Here is a 15,366-nt window from a genome sequence, read left to right as displayed (position 1 = left end):
TTGCAGGACTTAAGTTCTTTGAGAAGAGCTTTCCAGCACTGCGGAATGGGCTCTGTGGGTTCATGGAGTAGGATTCTGTATTCCATTCAACTACACTCTGAAGAATAACTTTTTACTGCTATGGAAAATATTGTTCTTGTGCTTCACAAGTCTTGCCAAGTCTCTTAATGTGGACATTTCTTCAGAGATGGAAGCCAGAAGAACTCTTTGGTTATCCAGGTACAAATACAAAGACTGTTTATTTAGGAGCAGCCTGGCTTTCTTCATAAATACATTTTGTAGGGTGATGGCCTACAAACAACTGAAATGGAAAACCATCTGTAGAGACTGTAACTTCATAAAAGAAAAAACAAAACAAAACAAAGCACAGCACTCCAGTATCGGTAGGAGGAACTGAGGCCCAAACCACAGCTGGTTTTATACTTACCAAAATGGCTTAAGTGAAGTTGAAGTTGGGGAACAATGTCATTTTCACACATGGTAATGGTTTGGTTTTAAACTCCACGCCCAGTTTTTTAAAAGTGTAATTTCACCTTGTTTTCTTTCATTCTTTAGAAGATATCTTTGGGTTTCTTAAGCATTGGAGGGAATTGATGATTTTAAAATCAATGGTAGTGGTAGTCTCAAAGTGAATTAGTGTCCCTAGTCCTAATGCATCCAGTGAACACTTATTATTTAAAAAATTGCCCTTAGGATCACTCCCACCCGGAATGCATTTCTAGTTGGTGTTGGAAAGAAGCTTCCTCTGGACTTTCAGAGGGGCTCTCCCACCCAAGCACAAGTGCCTCCTTACCCACCAAGGAGCTTGCCTTTTCCACCTGTAGACACACACACACACACACACACACGCACTCACTCACTCACTCACTCTCTGTCTTCAGGAGCGATTTGGACTAGACAACAAATAGCCAGACAGCACCTCCCAGTAATGGGCGCACATGCAGAAGCTGCCAAAAGGAGAAGTCACTTTACTTTCTTTTAAACTTGCAATGTTTGTCTTTATTTTGTTCTTTATATTTTGAAAGTGAAAAGAAATAGTATTGAGTCAATTTCTTTTTGTTTTTTTAAATATTTGTTCTATGTATGTACAAGCCTTAAAGTTGCTCTAAAGATTTCAAAAGTATTAAGAGTACTTTTCCCAGGGTAGCACTTTTTTTTTAAACAATTCTTGGAGTTCTCTGGTCCACAGCATTTCCTTCTGTTCCAAGGTTATGTATGTTTTGATTACTATTGTGATTTTTTTATTTTCTGAAGCAAGCTGAGAGGCAGGCAGAAAGATTTGATGCCAAAAAAAAAAAATCTTTCTTACCTTGTTCACCCCTAACCTTCTTAAATCTGGACTAACTACTATGCTTTAAAACAAACGTGAGGTGCATCTGAAGGGGAGGGAAATTTATTTCTCTGCTTTTCTATTATACAAGTTGTTTACAGAAACTGCAAATTAAAAAATTACACTGGCATTTGCAGTCCTTAAAATAAATTAAAAGTTCTCAACTTTTTTTCTAAACAGATGTTTTTTTTTTAAAGTATGAGTCCTCGTTTAAAAAGAAAAGATTAAAACAGAAAATATTTTCTATAAATAATACATGTATTTTGGTTTTAGTGCTCCCGCCCTCAGGTTTGAAGTTTACTTTTTTCCAGTACCTTTTTCCTCCATGATCACCTTTTTTTCTCTTTCCCCTCTCCCACTCGTGCACACGTGGGGGTTTCTGCGAGAATTGGCCTTGCTGCACTGTGATTGGCGAAGACGTGAAACTTTTTAAAAAAATACTTAAATTGTTTCTTTTGTTTCGTTTTGTGTATTTGAAGTTTTAGTTATCCTCAGACTCCTCTTCAGCTTCCCGCAGCCAGGTGAAGAATGCTGTGACAGATTTCAGGGCCACACCCTTCCCATTCTGCTCTGCGGGGTCCTTGCTGCTTTCCCATTTGTAGAAGGCATCCTCGGAGATCACTTCCTCGTCATACAGGCAATCAAAAAACATCCGGAGCAAATCTACAAGGGGTGAAAGTTAGCCATCAGTTTTAGGGGACAAAACTGTTGTGCAGGAAAGATTGTTCTTTCTAAGCAATGAATGAATGCACATTAATTTCCTTAGAGAAGAGCATCCACGACAATTCACTATACTCCCTCTCGATAGTATAATATTAAAACAATTTGTCTAAAGAACAGGAAAAGAAGATTTAAGCACTCGAAATTATTTTTTATTCCTATTATTTTGTTCAATTTAAACTATTTTCTGATACTGCTGAGATGTTTGATATTATGTAGTTCTCAACCTAAACACTTTAAAAATTGAAGAGTAATTTTTAATCTTCTTCTTTATACATTTCTCCATTGTTTGAAATTTTACAACAAAAATATATTATTTTTTAAAATTTCAGGAGAAAAAGGCAGGATGTACTTTCCTCTCTTCTAATGTATTTTCAAAATGAAAAGAGCAATAATTTATATGAAAAACAGGAGTAAAAATTATTTCATCTGGATTTTATCCAGTGAAATGATAGTCTTTTTTTTTTTTTGAGGAAGACTGGCCCTGAGCTAACATCCATGCCCATGTCCGCACCCAGGATCCGAACTGGTGAACCCTGGGCCGCCGAAGGGGAACATGGGCACTTAACCACTGCGCCACCAGGCCAGCCCCATGATAGTCATTTTTTATTGTTTTCAATGCCCAGATGATCTGGGTAATTTTAATTCTCTGTTTTGTTCTCACAACAGAAACTGACCTCAACATTATTGTTCAAAAAAGAGAGAAAGTTCATAGAAATATTATATTCTCTTTTTTCAATTCCTTCTTTATGGGCTCTTAAAATTCACTTCCAGTCAGCTCACTGATCATATTAATGGAGGGAGGCAGTGGAATAAGCAATAATTGCTAATAAATAATAGGTTTAGAATGAATGATATTAAAATTTTTCTTTAGATTTATCTTTGTAATTTTATTAGTCAAGCTAATATCGAAACCACTTTTCATTCTCTAAACCCTGATTGGTCTATGTGGAAAAACAGAAGCAAGTGGCTAGGATTCTGTTGGTAGTAAATCTAGAATTAAACATCTTTCCAGAGATTACTGAAGCTGATTAATTAGGGAGATACTTTAATTTGACTTGCTGAGCACACAGCATCAATTTCACCTTACTACTTAACCATTTCTTAAAAAGTTAGTGTCCTTATCCTAGAGGAGAAAAAAGGAAGCCATGATGTAAATGACCTGTCAAAAGTCTTGAGAGAGAAAAAACAAAGTCAGATTAATTCTCTGATTCAGACTTAGATGCCTCTTCAGTTATACCCTGAGGACTATTTGTTTCAATCTTTTCCTTTATCTCCCAGTGGGATTCATCAGCACTAGGAAGAAGGAAAACTTTGAAAAAGCCACAATCTAAACAAGCGTCAAAGAACTACTTCAGTGCTATGTCTAAAATAGCCATGTACTATCCTTTTTCACAAGTTTCACTGAATTTTCAAGAGTTAATACAATTCAGTTAATTTACTAGTAATCACTAAGACTTGGGTGTTCAGGTTACCTTATCTGTTTGGTTAGTCAAGAATTAATCTTAACCCTTAACTGAAAACTAGTCTAAAATGCCTTACTATCTTTGCTGAGTGTCTGAGGATTCTGAAGAGTATCATCTTCTTCCATTATTAAGACCTGTGTCAAAGCAGGTGAAAGATTGTACTGCACATATGCTAACACTGAGATGCCCGAGACCTGCACTGTCTAACAGGGTAGCCACTATCCACATGGGACTATTTAAATTTAAAATAAATTCAAAATTCACTTCTTAGTCACAATAGCCACACTCAAGTGTTCAACTGACACATGTGGCTCATGGTTACCATACTGCACAACAGAGATATCTTTCCATCATTGCAGAGAGCTTTATTAGATAGACGTGCCCTAAAATGAGGATTAAATCTCTAATATAAGCTAGTTTTCTCGTCTCCTTCTCATAAAAGTCATGTACAGAAAACACTCAGGTTTATGAAAGTGTTTGGTTATCTGAATTTTTGTCACTAGTGATTCCTCTAGTATCCATTATTCTACTATTACGTTCAAACCCAGCAAACCAGCTCTGAAGTCCTGGCCTAGATAAATGTCACCCACTGGTTAGGTTAACTGTAACGAGAGGTAAACTTACTGGCAGGTTGATCAAGTTTTACTATTGATGCTTGTAGTGCATAAAGTGCTTGCAGTTCCTTCTCTGTATCTGAGTCTAGGTACTTGAGTAAGATGGGCACTCTCTGCTTGATAACCGCAGTGTCCACTCGAAAGGCAGAAGAGTCAGCTAGAGGCGGCAGAAGAACTAAGCATTACATTGAGGTGTTAACACACAGAGCTATTTTAATTTTCTGAGTTGATAAGACACACATGACTCTGTAAGGAAAAGAGGAAGGGGGTTCAAGGCGAAGATTCTGAAATCCAAAATGTCCTGAAATTTTTAATGGGACATTCTCTCTGAAATTATACGAAAACATGGAGGACGGATGTATTTGCAGAGCCGGGTTCCCTCAAAAATAGTGCACCCGATTCTTTATCTTTAATCATAATGAAACAGGGATAGCGGTTTTATGACATCCCAAACTACAAAATGAATATTATAAAGGAAATTGAAGTGACAGTTCATGCATATCTTTTCAGAAGGGTTAAAGAAGTAGAACCATAATTTTATTATTAGTACAATGAGGACTAACTGTGACAGTGGCAAAGATCACATCTAGTCTAGGCCTTTTGGGGAAAAGGCACAATAAAAAGGGGCTGAGGAAAGCACCTTCAGGGCCAAGAAGCATAGGTTTTACTTCCTCTGTAACTTAGCACTGGAACACAATAGTTTTTTCTTTTTATTGGCTTATAATATTGTGTAAACTTCAGGTGTACACTATTATATATCAGTTTTTGTATACAATCTTTTTTTTTTTAAAGACTGGCACCTGAGCTAACAAGTGTTGCCAATCTTCTTTCTTTCTTTCTTTCTTTCTTTTATGCTTTCTTTTTTTCCCCAAATTCCCCCAGTACATAGTTGCACATTTTATTTTATTTATTTTATTTATTTTTTTGAGGAAGGTTAGCCCTGAGCTAACATTGGCTGCCAATCTTCCTTGTTCTGCTGAGGAAGACTGGCCCTGAGCTCACATCCATGCCCATGTTCCTCTACTTTATATGTGGGACCCCTACCACAGCATGGCTTGCCAAACAGTGCCATGTCCGCACCCAGGATTCGAACCGGCGAACCCCGGGCTGCCAATGCGGAACGTGCGCACTTAACCACTGCGCTGCGCCACCCGGCCAGCCCCTTTAGTTGCATATTTTAGTTATGGGTCCTTCTAGTGGTGGCATGTGTGACAGCACCTCGACATGGCCTGATGAGGGGTGCCATGTCCGCACCCAGGATCTGAACCGGTGAAACCCTGGGCCTCAAAGGCAGAGCATGTGAACTTAAGCACTCAGCCACGGGGCTGGCCCCTACAACCTTGTTTTTAAAAGCAGCTTTTATACTTTCCAATTCAGATTTTAAAACACCAAAGTCTTACGATTCCATAGGTACTGGAAATGATTTACAAGCTTTTTATGAAGACTTTCTACACAGCTTATTTTCCTCATTAAAGAATTAACATTGAAACAACATTCATCTGACTGAAAATCTTAAATTACACTTCTGAAGCTATCTTCTAAAATAAGAAAGACAGACAAGAAATTCTAAACAGCTTTTGAACTGATGGATTATTTTTTCCTTTTCAGTGAGAGAAATGTGGATAAGTGGATGGGCTTATTAAATACTGTTAAATACTCTATGCAGCTTGGAATATTTAGCGTTTCTACGATGCTAATATTATCCATCTATGTAATTCACAAACATTCAATGAAACCATTTTATATAAAGTCAAGATAAAGCAGGAGAAACAACTGGTATTTTCTTTTCTCATCTATGTATTTATATAAAATGGTTTTTCTGTTGAGACTGACCCTTCACTGATATTAGGTTAAGAATATTCAACCCATTCATTGTAACTCTTGAATGGGAGAAGGAGGCTTTGAATGTTGGAGCTGAAAAGTAAAGGAAAAGCCACATGCAACAGAGTAGAAAACAACCCGAGGAGCATGCACCAACTTTCTGCTGAGTGAAGAACACAGGTGTGCAGCAGCTGCTCAGATCTGGACTCTCTGCAGGCAGAGTAGCCATCTAACCCCCTGCTTCAGATAGCCAGGCACTGCAGACAGAAATGGCACCCATTTGCACAGAAACCGAGCTATATAGGGCAAGTTTTGAAGACAATATAAACTCAGACCCTATCATCAGTAGTTGACATACTGGGGATTTCAGATGTTAAGAGCTGCCTTCAGAAACGTTACTTACCTATAATAGCTGCTTTACAAACGGCTGTCATTAAAGCTCTAAGGAATGTAGGTGAACTCATCTGGCTTTCATCTAGATTAGCCTGAAATCAAAAGTAAATGGAACACTTAAAGGTACCCTTGCACAAGGGAGAAATTGTTTCCTCTGAACGGGGCCTCATCTGGCACTAAGGGCAGACAGGATCACACTCAACCTCCTTGCAAAAGTTAATCTTCTGATTTGTTGGCAAACACTTGGGCTGCTGCCAGTTCTGCCTGAAAGCGCTCTAAGGAGCCGTATTTGGTGTCCAGGGAGCTTACTGCTGCCTATCCTTTGTCCCTTCAATTATGCAGTGCTGTGTACTTTCGTACATTTGGAAGTGAAACCATTTAAAATATTTTTTCTTCAATAAATAACTCATATTAAGACGATCTATCCAAATCTACACATTTGACGGAACAACTGTGTCACAACCATGGTGTACTTTAAGGACTACTTTTCTCAGTAGTGTGTAACTACTTTTAAATGTACAAACACTGCTTTCTCATCTTAGTTCCAATGTGCATTAGAGATTAATCTCAAGCGTTGCCTCAAACCAACCCTTCAGGCAGTGGTGAGAAAACTGTTACTCTTTTCTAAGGATGGCAAAAGAAAGTATTTAGAGATATATTGAGTAAATGGGCCCCAAATTTATTTTTTAGTTTATCTCTCTTAAGATCTTATCTTCTTGCTATAAAACATGGTGCTAACCCAGATGAGTAGCAGAAGAAAAAGAAGAACGAAAGGTGACATTTTCTAGGCAGGTATTTCAAACACTTTTCCAAGTTTATGTCCCTTAGCCTGTAAACAGAATTAATGCCTGTCTCTGTTTCCTTTAATAGCACAGCAAGGTATTTTCCACTGACAGGATCAGCCTTAAAATGACTGGCCAGGAAAAAATTAAAGATGTCATTATAACTTCTGTATTAGAAAGCTAAGAATTTCAAAGCTATATAGAGATCAGTTTAATGTTTATGAATTCTAGAACTGACATCCATCTTTGTTGCCACCTAACCTCGAACATCCCTGGGAGGAACTGGCAGCTCCTTGAGAGCAGAGTCAGCAGTGGTTAACAAGTGAGGTGGCCGCTCTGCAGGAGACCGGCAGAGCTGAACATGGAGAACTGCGATACACTAAGACGTTTCATGACCAATCTTCTCCCACAGAAAAGAACCATGTGGTGCCACTGCTGACAGCTACGGGTGGGATGGGGTGGGGCAAGAGCCACACATGGAAGATGTCATGATGCTTTACGTGTTATACACAGTTGCTGGTTTATCCCTCTTTAAAAAATACTTTAGGCTGAAGCCAGGCTGGTCTAGCCCCAGAAATTACTTCTGCAAAGTCTGAACAATTATTTTTGAGGAATAAATGAGAGAATAAAAACATACGATTAATTTTTGGCTAAATAATAGTTTATAAACAGGTTGACAGAGCTATTTCAAGCACTGACTATCATTTGAAATCCCCAAAGGATTAGATTTCAAGCAGAGTCTGAGAAAAATAAACATACTAGCTAAATGTAATTAGATAATACCACTTCCAAACCATTTGACTGTTTCTTTTGTTTTAACAAACTGCATATTTCTTCTACCTAATAAAGCCAAATACTGTAATTCTAATATCCCAGAGTAGAAAAGACCTAAAGAAAAGTGTCAAGAATACTAAAGTATAGATTAAGCAAAGATGTTAACAAAAATGGGCAAGAACAAGATGGAAGATGGGTCTGCTAATTGGGATAGATAAATAAAATCAGATTTACATAATACCAGTATCAGATACAGAGCAACAAATGTCTATATGTATTGTGAGCTCAGCTACTATTATGATTTTGTCTTTTTCTTCTTTTTTTTGTTTTTGGTGAGGAAGATTGTCACTGAACTAACATCTGTGGCAATCTTCCTCCATTTTGTATGTGGGATGCTGCCACAGCATGGCATGATGAGAGATGCATAGCTCCATGCCTGGGATCCAAACACGCAAACCCCAGGCCACCGAGGCAGAGTACGTGAACTTAACCACTGCACCACCAGGTCAGCCCCTCTCTTCTTTTTAAAAAGTCATCTTTATTAGGTATAATGTACATTCAGGAAAATACATCTTTTGTCTTCTCTTTAAGGAGAATAATTGTTTGTCTAGAGTAGGCAGAATAAGTATTAACACAGAAAAAAAAAAAAGAAGAAGCCAGCCCAGTGGGATAGTGGTTAAGTTCACTTGTTCCACTTTGGCAGGCCAGAGTTCACAGGTTTGGATCTGGGGCTCAGACCTAACACTGCTTGTTAAGCCATGCTGTGGCAGCATCCCACATAAAATAGAGGAAGACTGGCACAGACGACAGCTCAGCGACAATCTTCCTCAAGCAAAAAGAGGAAGATTGGCAACAGATGTTAGCTCAGGGCCAATCTTCCTCATAAAAAACAAAAGAGAAGCCCAACATAGAAGAAGAGGTAAAAACACCACCATTTTGTAATACATGAGAAAATAAAAGACTAAATTGCTGAAATGATGGTGCTCTATGAAGAATCATGAAGAAAGGGAATGATGCTAAATATGCAAACCTTGACCCAACTTCTAAAACAGAAAAGAAGGTATATGATGTCAATGACACACGAGAAAGTCTGGTGCTGACTCTGTGCTAAATTCTATAACAAACTATCACATGAATGGTTAAAAGTATTAGAAAAGAGATGGTTATAGTAAGAGTAACAAATAAGTACATGGAAAACAAGTCATGCCAAACTAACCTCCTTTCCTTTTCTGATTTTAGTATATGGTAGCTCGAATGGAGATAGGCATATATTGTCTGGACTTCAGCAAGGCATTTGACAAATTATCTAATGATAGATATCCCCTTGTGAGCAAGATGGAAAGGTGAACTAGACAGTAGAATGATGCGAAATAATAAACAGGTTAACAGCTGGAAATGTCCACGGGGACGGGGGTCAGTCTGGTCCCTGAAAGTATACTCCTTTCTTCTTGGCCTTACTCTATTCACACATTTTACCCATAACTTGGATGAGGACAAAGTTGGCTTATTAATGAAATACAAGGTGAAAAAGGTGGCAAGCAAATTTTATGACCACGTCAGAATCTAAAATGTCCTAACAAACTAAAAAATGTGTCTAATTTAAGAAGATGAACATAAACAGAAATAAATTATTAAAACCCCATTTTGGTTCAAAGACCAAATGCTTCAGTTCAGGATGGGAGAGATGGCTAAACTGTAGAACATAAAAGAATGACTGAAAGAGCAATTTGAGTTCAGCGTGGCAAGCCTGCCAGGAGCAGAGACCAAAACAACAGACGCAACAGCACTGCCTAACTCCCTCCTGTTCGACAACATCTGGTGATCATGCTCAGTTTGCGCATGTCACTTTGAGAGGGATGTTGAAAATCCAGGTATGTTTGGATAAGAGTAACCAGACAAGGGTTTGGATATCAAGACTTCAAGAAAGAACAAAAGAACCTAGAGAGGGAGACAGAGATATAATGATAGACGATTATTATTAAATAAAAGATTCCAACTAGGTGAGATGATGGACTTATTATCCTGTATAGACCTGGGGGAAAAATAGGTAAAAAATTAAATTATCAGAACCTTCATTATTTCTCAAAGCTTGGAAGTGGTTAAAGAAACAACAGCTCATTACAAGGACTACACAAGAGGATTTATACAAGAGGGAGAGGACTAGATTAGCCCTCCATGGCTTTCTTTCAATTTGGATTATTATATGATCCCATGGAAAATGTGCACAAATAAAACACACTTCCATAAGTAATAATTACTAAAGGAATACATTAACACATTAAAAAGAGACATGATCAACAAACTCCACAACACAAATAAGTTATAAAATTTTCAGAAAGGAGTGTTGTTATGTAAACCAACTTATTTCATAATAATTATATATTGTTTATTACTTTTATCCAGGATACTTTTTTCTTGGTGAGGAAGATTGGCTGTGAGCTAACATCTGTTGCCAATCTTCCTCTTTTTGCTTGAGGAAGATTGTCCCTGTGCTAACATCTGTGCCAGTCTTCCTCTATTTTGTATGTGGGGTGCCATCACAACGTGGCTTGATGAGCGGTGTGTAGGTCTGCACTTGGGGATCTGAAACTGCAAACCCCAGGCTGTCGAAGCAGAGTGTATGAACTTAACCACTATACCACTGGGCTTGCCCCAGGATAGTATTTTAAAATGTGAGAACATTTAGGAAGAACTGTAAATTTGTGAATGATAAAACGTAGGGTAGATCCTAAACTAATGAGAAACTCAGAAAAATGGCTTATGTTCTGACTATTTTTAGTTGACTTTATAAAATACTATGAATCTTATAAAAACAGAAAAATAGCCTTAGAGTTCCAAACACTGGACAGCCACATGCAAAAGAATGAAAGTAGACCATTCCCTTACACCATGCACAAAAATAAACTCAAAATGCATTCAAGACTTGAATGTAAGACCCGAAACTATGACACTTCTAGAAGAGTTTCAAACATACAAACAAGAAAGAACAAAAACTGACTTCGTGAAAGTTAAAAACTCCTATGAAGTGAAACGGAAATATGTGAGTTAAGGGGATCCCCCGAGAATCTTTCTTGCAGAGTTTTCAGGGAAGGTGACGTAGTCTTTATACCTCTACCCAGTCAAAGATTTGTTCATCATTCGCTTTGTCCTCAATAATGAGTTTCTCAAGTCGCTTATATAGCTCTTCAGCAGAGAGTTCTTTCTTTGAAAGTGCTTCGGAGGAACAGGAACTATCAGACTCTATAAAGTCCAACTTCTGAAACACAAAATGTCAAACATATTAATATAATTCAGTATTATTAACACCTTGAGAGGAAAACAAAACCATGAGTTATCTCTTCTATTTTACATGGGATCAAAATGATCAGCAGAAGCCATTTTATATTCATAGTTCTGAAAGACTCTCACTCCATTATCTTTCTGAATACTTCTCCAACTTTTTATACTGTCTATCTGATGCTCCTTAAAAACAAGCAACCGAACAAACTCCCTAAAATTCTATCTGGTTAGGCTTACCTCCCAAGCATTCTGAGCTTCAATCTCGCTCTTGGCTGTGACCCAGCTCTGAGGCAGCGTGCACGTGTGAGCAAGGGCACAACTTAGCTCCCCTTCTGCAGCCTGTGGTGTAACATCAGTGCGGCAAGAGAGCAGCTGTCAAAACTCTAGTTTTAGTTTTAAGTCCTCAAAACACCTCCTGACCGTTCTGAATCAAAGTGTGAGAAATCATGCCATAGTTGTTCAACTCTTCGATGAATAGTTTAAAAAAAATCAATAAAAAAATTACTGGTAATTTTCCAGGGTTTAAGGCAGTAAGGTATGTAGGTAGTTTCACTATGCAAAAACCATAAAAATTAAAGTATTAAAGATTATTAACTTAAGCTTTTCTCTAATAAGATTGTGATATATCCCTATACCCTCCCCAGATCCACAAAGAAAAAATTACCTTGAATTTTGTGAAAACAAAGTTTCATCCTATCATTTTAATTGTCGTTACCACTTACATAGCACCTCTAAATAATATTTTCCTATACAGTTTTAGAAACATGATTTGGTATGGCAGTTTTCTGACTCAATCTGGATAATTTAAATACTCCATGCTCCACACTTCAGTATACACCCAAAAGCAAAAGATGATGGTTATAAGTTCTTTTAAGAACAGGCAATCAATTTTTCATAACATTGAAACATTCTTCAAATTTATTCTAATACTCCTAGGTGTTAGAACAGGTACACAATTGAATACCTCTTTGACCTAACACAAAGCTACAGAAATAAAGTCTGAGAGCACTTAACTAAAACAACAAAATCAAACATGAAGTACACTGCTCATTAATACAATATGACATAAAAACATTTGAAAATGAAAGGCTTTACACTGCCAAAGGGAGTCAGTGGTGAACTGTAACGTTTGCAGAGGAACATTTATTTCTCAGAACTCCTGTGTTTCTGTGTAAGCTGTCTAATCTCCCTGGAACCTAGAAGGCTGGGATGCAAATTTCTGCATCAGTTCATCACGACCTCCTGTAGACTGTACTAGTTCCCAGAAAAAGAGCATTAAACTAATTATTTTAAAAGAAAGCTGAAAGTTAGGATACAGAAGTTTTCTGAAACCTCATTTTTCTAATTGTCTTTAAACACTTTTATTAATAACAACAACATCCATAAGTGATTGAGTACCTCTCTGGGCTCAGTGTTTCTTACATATTATCTCACTGAATCCCCATAAAAATTCTACAAGGTAGGTATTATTAGCATTTCATAGGGTGAGGAATCCGAGGCTTAGAGAAATCAAGTAATTTGCTTAAAGTGACATTAAGTGGTAGAAAACTGGACTCTGAAAGCAGCTTTATTTGACTTTAAACTAGGGTGCCATGTGTTTTAATTTCTCTTGGACACATACCCAGAAGTGGAATTCCTGGGTCATGGGGATTCTATAAGAAACCATCTGTATGCTACTTTCATTAATTACATCTTTATACATTGTGCATCCATTAACAAATTTATAATTGTTTTACAGATTTTCCTTTTAAATCACATAGGAAACAAAAAGAGGAGCTACAAACCAAAATCACAACAATACTTGCTTTTATATTTACCCATGTAGTTACCTTTATCAGTGATCTTTATTTTTTCCTATGGCTTTGAGTTACTGTCCAGCGTCCTTTTGTTTCAGCCTGAAGAACTCACCTGTGCACTTCTCGTAGGGGAGGTCTACTGGTGAACAAACTCACCTAGTTTTTAAATCTAGGAAGGTCTTAATTTCTACTTGATTTTTGAAGAAAATTTTGCCAGACGAAGAATTCTTGGTTGACAGTTTTTAAATTTCAGCACTTTAAATATATCATCCCAGTGTCTTTTGATCTCCATGGTTTCTGATGAGAAATTGGCTGTTAACCTTGCTGAGGATTCTTAGTATGTGATGACTCACTTCTTTATTGCTGCTTTCAAGATTTTTCCTGGGGCCAGCCCAGTGGCGCAGCGGTTAAGTGTGCACGTTCTGCTTCTCGGCGGCCTGGGGTTCGCTGGTTCGGATCCCGGGTGTGCACACGGCACTGGCTTGGCACGCCATGCTGTGGCAGGCGTCCCACATATAAAGTAGAGGAAGATGGGCAGGGATGTTAGCTCTGGGCCAGGCTTCCTCAGCAAAAAGAGGAGGACTGGCAGTAGTTAGCTCAGGGCTAATCTTCCTCCAAAAAAAAAAAAAAAAAAGATCTTTCCTTTGTTTCTCTCTTCCAGCAATTTCATTATACTATATGTTGGTGTAGATCTCTTTGAGTTTACCCTTAGAGTTTGTTGAAAATTTGGGAAGTTTTCGGCCATTATTTCTTCAAATACCTTTTTTTGGGGCACCTTTCTTTTCCTTCTGGGACTCCATAATGTGTATGCTGGTACACTTGATGATGTCCCCTAGGTCCTTAGGCTCTGTTCCTTCATCTTAATTCTTTCTTCTTTCTGCTCCTCAAACTGAATAATTTCTTCTTGTAAAGGCTCTTTATATGTTTAATGGATTAATTTTTCATATGTATTACTACAATTTTAAGGTTGTTTTTTTTCAATTGCAGGGCCTAGCTTAAAGAATTCAATGATACTCATAGTTCCATATAACAATACCAGAAATTTTGTTAACAAAACAATAAATAAAAAAGCCTCTCTGTTGCAATAATTAAAGATAAATTTTCATGGCCATAAATTAGAGCCAAACCAGTGACTCCTGACTGGCTGAACAATTTCAATTCCCTATTTTCAAGTCCACTCATTCTTTCTTCTGACTGCTCAAGTGTGTAGTCGAACCCCTCTAATTTTTCATTTCAGCTATTGTAACTTTTCAGTTTCAGAATTTCTATTTAGTTCTTTTTTATAATTTCTATCTCTTTATTGATATTCCTGACTCATTCATACATCATTCTCCTGATTTCTTTTAGTTCTTTGTCAACGGTTTCTATCAGCAACTGAAGCACATTTAAGACAGTTAAAGTCTTTGGTATGTCCAATGTTTGGGCTTTCTCAGGGATGCTGTCAGTTTTTTTCCTATGAATGAGCCATTTTCTTGCTTCTTTGTATGCTTTATAATTTTTTTGTTGAGAACTAGACATTTTGACTATTGTAATGTGGTAACTCTGGACATCAGATTCTCTCCCTTCCCCAGGGATTACTGATGTCGTAGTCAACTGTTTGTTTAGACACTTTTAGACAAGGGTTACACTCCTTCTCATGTGTTGTCACTGAAGTCTCTGATCCATTATCTCTGCAGTCAGTCAGTGACCTTCCAGAGATTTCAGTGAATGCCTGGATCCAACGAGAAAATGAAAGGGGATTGGGGAAGACACAAATGTGTTGTGTTTCTTTATATTCTTTGACAGACACTATCCAGGAAGCTGCTTCAGCCTAAGGTGTTGAAACAAAGGCTAGGTCCTGCAGTGGACCCTCAGTGAACTGCCAGGCAGATTAAAAGACACAACACCAGTCTTTGAAAAACAGGGTCTTTATTGCTCAACCTGGCACCCGAAAGCTGCACCAGAAAAGGACATACCAGACCCCAGCTGTCTGCCACAGGGCTGGGATCTGGTAGCTTCCAGGCAAAATGCCAAAAATCACTGAAATTTACCAGACTCTCTTTCCTCCAGCATTCCCCTGGCGCTGGTAGTGCATATGTTCAACTAGACTCCACAGTTCCAGAATAAGTGATTCTAACAGATCTTGTGAGCTCAATGGTTGTTTCAGTGGAGGGACTAATTCTGGAGTTTCTTACTCTGTCATCTGCCCTACATCCATACATTGACTTTTGAATGTTAAACTAACTGTACGTTCCTGTGATAAACTCTACTTGGTTATGATGTATTATCCTTTTTATACATTGCTGGATTTGATTTGCAAAAATTTTGTTGAGAAATTTTACTCTATGTTAATTAGGAATATTGGTCTATAGTTTTCTTTTCTTGAAATGTCATTGTCTGGTTTTGTTACCA

At 37.7% G+C, this 15,366-nt stretch overlaps 1 protein-coding gene across 15 annotated transcripts in view; it reads right to left on the bottom strand.

Moving 5' to 3' along the window:
• Positions 1 to 976: 976 nt before the first annotated feature.
• Positions 977 to 15,366, bottom strand: part of EIF4G3 (eukaryotic translation initiation factor 4 gamma 3) — a 314,955-nt gene continuing 300,565 nt past the window's right edge. For all 15 annotated transcript variants that reach the window (XM_046660843.1, XM_046660844.1, XM_046660849.1 and 12 more), the window contains 4 exons: positions 11,010 to 11,156; positions 6,355 to 6,436; positions 4,141 to 4,287; positions 977 to 1,993 (listed from right to left, as the gene is read on the bottom strand). In XM_046660843.1, coding sequence (XP_046516799.1) covers positions 1,812 to 1,993; positions 4,141 to 4,287; positions 6,355 to 6,436; positions 11,010 to 11,156 — 558 coding nt within the window. In that variant the 3' untranslated portion in view covers positions 977 to 1,811. The remainder of the gene's footprint in view (positions 1,994 to 4,140; positions 4,288 to 6,354; positions 6,437 to 11,009; positions 11,157 to 15,366) is intronic.

Source organism: Equus quagga, chromosome 5, assembly GCF_021613505.1.
Source record: "Equus quagga isolate Etosha38 chromosome 5, UCLA_HA_Equagga_1.0, whole genome shotgun sequence".
Taxonomy (NCBI): Eukaryota; Metazoa; Chordata; class Mammalia; order Perissodactyla; family Equidae; genus Equus; species Equus quagga.
Note: the sequence above shows the minus strand (reverse complement) of the source record. Positions and strands in the feature narration are given on the sequence as shown.